Genomic DNA, 8,767 nt, shown 5'->3' on the forward strand with positions numbered 1-8,767 from the left:
GGGGAGTAGAGTAGAACAGAGTAAATTTGATTCAAAATTAGCCAATTTTACTCTACTCCCCTCCACTCCCCTTTCATTCAAACAGGCCCTTAGTTTCACTTTTATTATTGAATCGTTTTGTTTTTTTTCCTCAAAATCTAATTGAATGATTTTTTTTTTCATGTGTACATACCATTTCTTATCTATAATTCTATATTGTGATTCCATATTTACTTGTTAACTTAGATTGGCTGTCATGGATACAAAAAGCCCATCTTTCTCTTCTAGCCATCGGTGGAAATACCATGTCTTTCTAAGTTTTAGAGGTCAAGATACTCGTAAGAGTTTTACAGACCATTTATACGTTGCTTTGAAGCAAAAGGGCATTTTCACATTCAAGGACGATGAAAAACTTGAGAGAGGAAAGCTCATTTCACTTGAGCTTTTAAAAGCAATAGAAGAATCAATGTTTGCTGTTGTCATTCTCTCAAAAAACTATGCATCATCGCCATGGTGTTTGGATGAACTTGTAAAAATTGTGGAATGCAAAGAAAAGATGGGGCTTATAATTTTACCCATTTTTTATAATGTGGATCCATCTGAAGTTCGCAAACAGACAAAAACTTATGCACAAGCATTTGTTGAACATGAAAAACATTTCAAAGAGAACATGAAGAAGGTTCACAAGTGGAGAGCTACTTTGAGAGAAGTGGCCAATCTTTCTGGATGGTCTTTACAAGACAGGTAATTTCAATGAGTAACATTATTTCACTGAATATATTGAAAAGAAAAATACATAAAGATCCCCTTGAACTTGGGGTCAAAATTAAACTGGCCCCTTGTTCTTTTAATTTGAAATAATAAGTTCTTCAACTTTGAAAAATGTCTAAATTGATCATTCTGTCATAATATAGTTAACAAATTCAAATAAATTTTACTTTTAAGTGAATATTATATTTAAAGGAAACACTTTCTCCTCACATGATGTGTTTTCCATTCATTCCCGTTGACAGAATAATAACAAATTGATCAGTTTAAACATTTCTCAAAATTCAGGCAATTATCATTTCAAATTAAAAGAACAAGTGATCAGTTTGATTTTAACCCAATATTAAAATCAATTATCTACTCAATGCAATGATACGTATAGTGTAACTCGGAATCCTCCAGGTCAACATCTTTAAATAACATTATCTAAAATCAATTATCAACAATACAAAATTACAATCACATCATTTACTCTTAAAAATGACATTCGCAAACTCTAAGTATTGTACTTAGAGTATAATTTTTCCCATCCTCTGTGTCTTCTGTCTATATTATCTCAAAAAAAAAAAAAAAAAAAAAAAAAAAAAAAAAATTTTGTTTTGTTGACTATTGTTTTTTGGTTAGAATTTTCTCCCCTGTTTGGTAGATTTTTGTTAGGTTTAGTTCCTGTTTCTGTTCTTAATTTTAGTTTCTTGGTTTTCTTTTGTTGATTATTGTTTTTTGGTTAGAATTTTTTTTCCATGTTTAGTAGATTTTTGTTAAATTTTTAGGAAGTATCAAATGTTATTGCTTTATAATCAATCTTTTGGTCTCTTTTGCAAGTAGTTATGTACTACTCCTATTCATTTAAGGGGTAATTTAATCACTGATCTCTATCTTAAGCTCATATATGGTTTTGATCAAGGGCTAATTATTTGAAATGTTTGTACGGAACATTAATACATGCAAGCATCAGGAAACAGTCACTTTTACCAATGCTTCAAACTCTAGCCCCACTTATGCAGTTGAGATGCTCTTAAGATCATGTGTGTCCAATCTTTCTACTCTCTTTCTAAGTAATATTTTATATTCAGTCCTACTTTTGTTATGTTTTTTCTTATTCTTTTTTTGATTTAATTTTGTGAATTCTTATCTGGGTTCATGTGGCTACCACTTAGAAACTTGATTTTAGTGTAGTTTCTCCATAGGCATTGATTCGTGTGCTTTTAAATTCTGGATATAATTTCGAAATTCATAAGGAATTTTAAATTCCAATTCTTATTGGATTCTATTTGGGATTTATAAGTTTTAATTTGAACCAAGATGGAATCACAATGGGCATTGAGATTGTGTATTTGAAATTTTAGGGGGAACTAAGCTATGGGTTTGAATTTTAGAGTTTGGTCTTAGGTTCTATCCAAACAAAAAAGATTTATACCAGACAACAACAGTGGTTGCCACTGCTGCATAAGATTGGTTTAACTATCAATCTAGGCTTGCATAACACAACCATTTGGACAAAGTAATATTCTATCTTGAATAATTTGTGCATCATGAATTGTATTACCAAGCCCTCTCTCAAAATTATTTTAAAGTACAAAGAATGCCAAGAAGAAATTTGCACTTAACCATAAATTAGGATTTAATAATGGAATACTTCAAAGAATTATGTAGACTGTTTAATCTATCCTTTGGAATTGTTTTCCCAGTTTCAGGCTTTTTTTTTCCTTCTTCCTTGAGTAAACAATATTGAACTTCTTTTCTTTGTTTGCAGCTTTATCTTGATGCCAAACTCAGTATTTACTGTCAAAATCAAAGTTTGAAGGGAATTTGTAGCTTGAAAGTGGATGGATTTATTTCATCTTTGATTACTATGTTTTTAGTTATTTTAATTTTTCGACTAAGTCAATATAGTGTATTTAATTGTATTGAATGCATGCTCAGTTGCTTAATGGAACACTATGGTGTAATTTTGTGTAATTTTTAATCTTTAAATGTCATCCAAACTTCTTCTCAAAAAAAAAAAAAAAAAAAAAAAATCCAAGGGTTAATAAATTATGACAGTGTTATACCCTCCTTATCAAGGGTTAATAAATTCTGACAGCATTATACCCTCCTTATCAAGGGTTAATAAATTAATAAGTCTTAAACTATCGAAATCTTGCAAATGTCCACAAAGCAATTGGTTTTACGGAAGATATGCTCAATCTGTTTGTTGGGAAAGGTCCTTAAAAGATATTCCTTCAACATATATACTTGATTATGTGTGACTTTAAACGAAGCTAAGCATTGTTGCCACAGAAATTTAATAGCATAACAAATTATAAATGCAACATAAATACTTAAATGCATGTAGTGGAAGCATGAGAACTAAGATTATATTGAATGTAGAGTTTATTAATACATAAAATGATCCCGCGCATTGCGCGGGTTAAAAGCTAGTAATAATAATAATACAGGAACAGGCTATAAAACAGTAATGAACCGTTGTGTACAACTCTAGCAAGAGCCATCAATTTGGAGTTAAGCTGCTAGGAACACTTCCCTTCTACATAACCCATGCAACTAGCATAAGAGCATGTTGTATCCATCCTACAATTGAGCTTCAATCCGTTGTTCAATACATCAAGATTTTTTATCTAGGTGTCGGAAAAGCTCTGGAAGATGGGCATTGGTCAGCTTTGTCCTCTTGGTGATCTCATGCTTCTTCTTCTTTGGCTTGGGCTTGGAGGACATGCCTTGAACCTCTGAACTGGCCCTCCTCTGAGCAGTGTTGGTGGCAGGCTTCATCCCATTCTTCTGAAGATCCCTCTCGATGTCAATCATATCACGAGGCAATTCAATCCCCAGAAATAGCTGCTTAAGGTCATCATCCACTTTGATGGCACCCTTGGGTCATTTGGGTAAGCAATGTCTTCCTGTGAATCGAAGTTTGATAGCAGCCATATCTGACCCGCAGCTTTCAAAGCCTAAGGAAGAATGAATTCACAAACTTTTATGGCAAGAGGGAACAAACCGCTCGGGTCAGTGAGGACTCACTCACTCACCTACTCCTTATCTATCTAATAGTTTCTTCTATCTACTGAATTCAAAAGGCGATCCTCACTTAGTATCAATGTCTAAATATAATTACACTACACAGACAACTGACACATGACCACCACTAAACTTTTTATTGAAAAATGAAGATGCTGATAGTTTTCACTTACAAGATACAAATAATCATTAGAAGAAAAGACTTTCCTCAGTTCTAAAACAAAGAGCAAGCAAGAGAGAGAAAGCTGATAAAGAAAAGGAAGAAAACAAAGTCACAGAATAAAGGGCAAACAAAATTACAAAAATAAAAAATTCTACCATTGAGAAATCACACCACTACTCAAATACCCACTCCTGGTTTTGCAAGGAAAATCAACTTTGAGAAAACTAATCTAAGCATCCAACGTCAGAAAACACACAAATACTTCAATGGCTTCTTTCAAAAACAAGGAAACTCTGCCTGGATCTCCAAGGCCAACCTTTTTTCTAACTTTCTTTCCCCTGTTCTTATTGATTCTCAATCCCTTTGAAATTGTGTGCTGCATCAAATAGCCTTTCACCTCCCACTGGTCCCTGAGACAACCCCCCCCCCCCCCCCTCTCTTTTCTCTCGTTTAACAGAATGGAGGAAGCACATGCTAGGCTAGAAGAGCCAGCAGTTCTTTTCAGAGATTAATATAAACAAATTTCTCATGGTATTATCAACACATATTGCATTACCTGCAAGTCTTCCATCACAGTAGGGTATGCGTCCTTAAGATCAATGACAGCAATGCCCCATACGAATTTCCTTATTAAGTAAAGAAGTTGTTCCTTGTCCCTCAAATCATGCTTGGACTGCGGACAAAGAAAAGTCAAAAAGTCATCTACCATGAAAGAGGTATAAAGAAAAAGGCTGAGTGCAACTTAAAAGCTATCAGCTGATGAAGATCTGCAGCTACATAAATTTAAGGTTACCTTGTAAGAGAAACGCTTCCCATCATAGTTGACTTTCAGGTTATTCCTCAAACTATCAAATACAGCTTTGTTGGCATTGATATCAACATAAGTGACTTCATTAATTTGTTCCGGGGTAAAGGCTTGCCTTGTCTGCAAACACAAGGAGCAATAAACTAGCGCTTAATAGCATTCACCTGGTCCTACCTACTGTAACTCACATTGACCTCTAAAGATGGAAAAAGTAGATTATGTTTCCGCTAAATGAAGCATCACAATCACAGTGTGTGGGGCCCACAAACGGTGATTGTAATGCTACATGTAATGGAAACACCATGTGCCTTCTCCTAACAATGTCACAAAAGTCAGAAGAAGGGGGACGAGTGACATACCCCATTATTACAGTAAACTAAAAATACAACTACAAATTGCCACCAAGCATCTATATAATTTATAATTACCTTCAATTGAAAGCACATCAATCAATTAAGTAGTATTGGTTTTCCCATGAAATCAATGTCATACAAACAAGGTTTCAAGTTTCCCATCCCAATTAATTGAGGAAGAAAAAGTAGGCCAGTTAAGTGAATGCGCATACTAATATAATTACTTAAAAAGATCAATATAAATCACAGATAATAACTCAATTCTACACTAGACCATCTCGCTCTTTTCCAAATTAACATTGACCTGACAACTGCACAAAATAAGACACATTAGGATCTGAATTTTCCCCAACTCGAGTGAGCAATAAACACCATCCATTAAGAGCATTCAGCATTTTAAATCAAACGGCAACACAAATAATTGCATCAAGGAACATATACAAATTAATGAAGGATAAGATGGTTGGGTACAAACCTCCAGTAGAAGATTTATGACACGCTTCATTTGGGCCCCTACAGGGGCTTTCCGGATACTGTTGATATGTTGAAGTCTCTCTGTATCATTTGAAAATTTGACAGCAGGAGCAGGGGCTCTTGCAACTGAAGGTGCTGCTGGTACTGGCATGGATTTATGTGTTTCGGCCTTGTTAGATGCAGCAATACTTGTGAGGGTCGATTGGCACTTCTCTTGCTGCTTCTTGAATCTATCTAATTTCTCTTGTAATGCCATCTAGAAATAAAAATATTTGCTTTTAGGCTATTCAAACCCGCCAATAAAAAGTAAAGATATGATAAAGGGCTTTTAAGTGCAATATTGTAAACTTGGTCAGAATTAAAGTGAAGACTAAATCATCTCAATGACTCCAAAAATTAAATACTTGAGTGATAACATGTAAAATTCAGGAAGAATAAACAGCTAGTAATCAAGAAGTGACTATAAGTTACTAAAAAACTTCATACAACACATAAGCAATTCCCAAATTCTTCAAACAGAAAGAAGTGAAAGTGATGACGCTGTTTACGTACTAAATGTTTAAAACCTCTTATCACAGACCCACAGTTAAATCAACATGCCCTGCTGTAAATCTAACTATGAACAACAAAGTTTCAATAGTCTCCCTACGTTAAACTTCAAACCTTCCAATGGCCTATTCCAAAAAACATGTGCAGCATATGAAGAACAGAGCACAACTAAGAAACTAAGTTTCCAATAATCACACTTCACGACTATTTTTTGATAATTCAATAGTTGGAAGAGGGGGAATTCGAACCTTTTTTTTATAGGTAATAGAAGTTTTATTGATTTGAAAAGTACAATGTGTTTACAATAGTAAACCCACTGCACTTGAGATGAATACAAACAAATCAAATAGAAAAGCTAACTAAAATTAAGAAATCAAACATGGTAATATAATACGTAAAACCCCAAATACGAGACCACTCAAACAAAATCCTAGCTAGCAAAGACTCTGAAAGATCTGCAGGTCTCCCAATGTCTTCAAACGTACGAGAATTGTGTTCCCACCAAGTAAGCCACATAAGACAAGCCGGTACCATATTCCAAACATTTGAAGAAAAATTCCCCAACTAATTCCTCCATAAAAACCTTGGACGTTTCCACTATACGCACCAAGAGGTGCTAACTAAACTACAAGGCTCTTTGCACGCTACACAACTATTAGTAACCAAACAACATTTATCAATGATTACAAAAAATCAATAATTTAGCTAATGGGGCATGAGCATAAACCGCTTAGTCTGTCAGGGGTGAATGCACTTGGATTACCCGGTTTTTACCTTTTTGACATACTCTATCAAAAAAATCGATAATTTAGCTCATGTGCATAAACTGCTTAGCCCGTAATGCCCTTGGATTACCTGAAAACTGATTTTTGCCTTTTTGGCATATGTTATAAAAAAAAAAAAATCAATAATTTAGCTCATGGGCATGAGCATAAACTGCTTAGCCAGTCAGGGGTGAATGCCCTTAGATTACCCGGCAACTGGTTTTTGCGTATATTATCAAAAAAACCAACAATTTTCCAATGATTCATCTCTAAAGTTGAAAAATTAATCCAATTCACAGTATGTCTAGTACTTGGCCCAGTTGGGTCTAAGTTACTTCTCTTTAATTAACATTTTTTTTCCAAACATACATGCTTAAACCATACCAAGAGCACCCATATTTTTTAGTTCTACAAGTAGAAGAATAAAAATTGGGTATTGAACCTAATTTGCAATTAAAGTTAAATTCCAAAGACAAATATGATACAAATAATGATGGGCTAACTTCACCATCTCCTTAAAAAGCTTAAAAAGAATCACCTTGGGTCGTCGATGGAGCAAATTGGGTTCGGTTTTTCTGACCTAACAAATTTTTTCTGATTTTGACGACGTCGTTTTTCTTTTGGTGGTTTTATGGGAAAGACGCGCCGTGCTCGGATGCGAGTGTAATCTGAGAGTAACGAGGGAAGAGAAGGACTTATAATGGTTTCGGTCGGTTATTTTTGACCTCTAGAACCGGCGTCGTTTTACACTCAGAAAATTTTGTTAATGAACTGTTTTTTTTTTTTTTTTTTTCCCTTTTTTTTCTTAAAAAACTTCTATTTTTTATTTAAAAAAAAAATTAAACTCAAATATAATAACGCGGTTGTAAATAAGCTAATTATGTGAATATATATGTTTAACAAAAAAAAATATGCGTATACATATGAAAAAATATACTTATATAAACTTAAGATTAAGTTAATGAAATTAGTATTTTTTTAAAGTGAAATTAGTATATAAGTTCATAAGATATATTAAATTATTATTTGAAATCACTTATATATAGTTTTAAACAATACAAGATTAGTAAAACTAATTTTTATAATTTCATAAATGAAAATTGATATATGTAATTAACTTAAATAATATAATTTCAACTATAATTTAGTTATTAATAATTAGTATAGATTTGTAAAAGAGTAAAAAAAAACATTTAGTTTCGACGGTTCCCTATGAAAAAGTCATACTAAATGGATGAGATAAAAAGCAGTTTTGCACTTCCAATACTCAGTTCAGTCAAATTGTTAATTACAATCTCAATGCTATTCTAGCCAGGGCGTAGCCAAGATATTTTGCTTGGGGGGCCAAATTATATATTCCTATGTTAAATTTATAAATATATGGTATACAAAATGATCAAATTTAAAATATAATAATATCATTTCTAAACTCAAATTGTGGGGGTAAGAGCCCAAATTTGTGTACTGGGCCTTGGGCTCTATTCGAGGATGAGTGAATGTCCGAGGAAGAGCAAACGATTGGGAAAGGCCCAAAGTGGAGAATCAAGCAAGAAAAGAATGGTAGGGAATAGTCTGAGGAGTACCTTCTTCTTGGATATATTGAATATTGGTCAAGCACATATTTGGGGCAGTTCAGATAACCTTCTAGGCAGTTCCAACGATCAGGATGAACCTCAAACACCTACAAAGGTGATAAGAACTCAGAAATATCTAAAATGAAAGCTGCTACGACCGCATTAAATACATTGCAGCAACTTTTTTGGCCGCATTTATGTGGAGAAGACCCCTGAACAGTGCAATCTCAACTACCACCATTCATAGAGAACCAAAAAAGGATGTTTGATGGAACATGTACTCAAGTGAAGGTTTAGATGGCTAACAAATGTACGGTCAGAAT

General features: G+C 33.8%; 1 protein-coding gene and 1 non-coding gene across 2 annotated transcripts; one reads left to right on the forward strand and one right to left on the reverse strand.

Moving 5' to 3' along the window:
* The first annotated feature begins 235 nt into the window (after positions 1–235).
* On the forward strand, positions 236–727 carry LOC112018068 (TMV resistance protein N-like). The gene has a single exon (XM_024050577.2). The coding sequence runs from the start codon at positions 236–238 to the stop codon at positions 725–727; it is 492 nt and encodes a 163-aa protein (XP_023906345.2).
* A 2,352-nt stretch (positions 728–3,079) lies between these two features.
* On the reverse strand, positions 3,080–7,548 carry LOC112040902 (uncharacterized). The gene is made up of 5 exons (XR_010629222.1): positions 7,409–7,548; positions 5,559–5,813; positions 4,719–4,850; positions 4,482–4,598; positions 3,080–3,695 (listed from the first exon to the last, which is right to left on the reverse strand). It is a non-coding gene; the product is annotated as an uncharacterized LOC112040902 (transcript).
* Positions 7,549–8,767: the final 1,219 nt, after the last annotated feature.

Source organism: Quercus suber, unplaced genomic scaffold, assembly GCF_002906115.3.
Source record: "Quercus suber isolate HL8 unplaced genomic scaffold, Cork oak 2.0 scaffold_86, whole genome shotgun sequence".
Taxonomy (NCBI): domain Eukaryota; kingdom Viridiplantae; phylum Streptophyta; class Magnoliopsida; order Fagales; family Fagaceae; genus Quercus; species Quercus suber.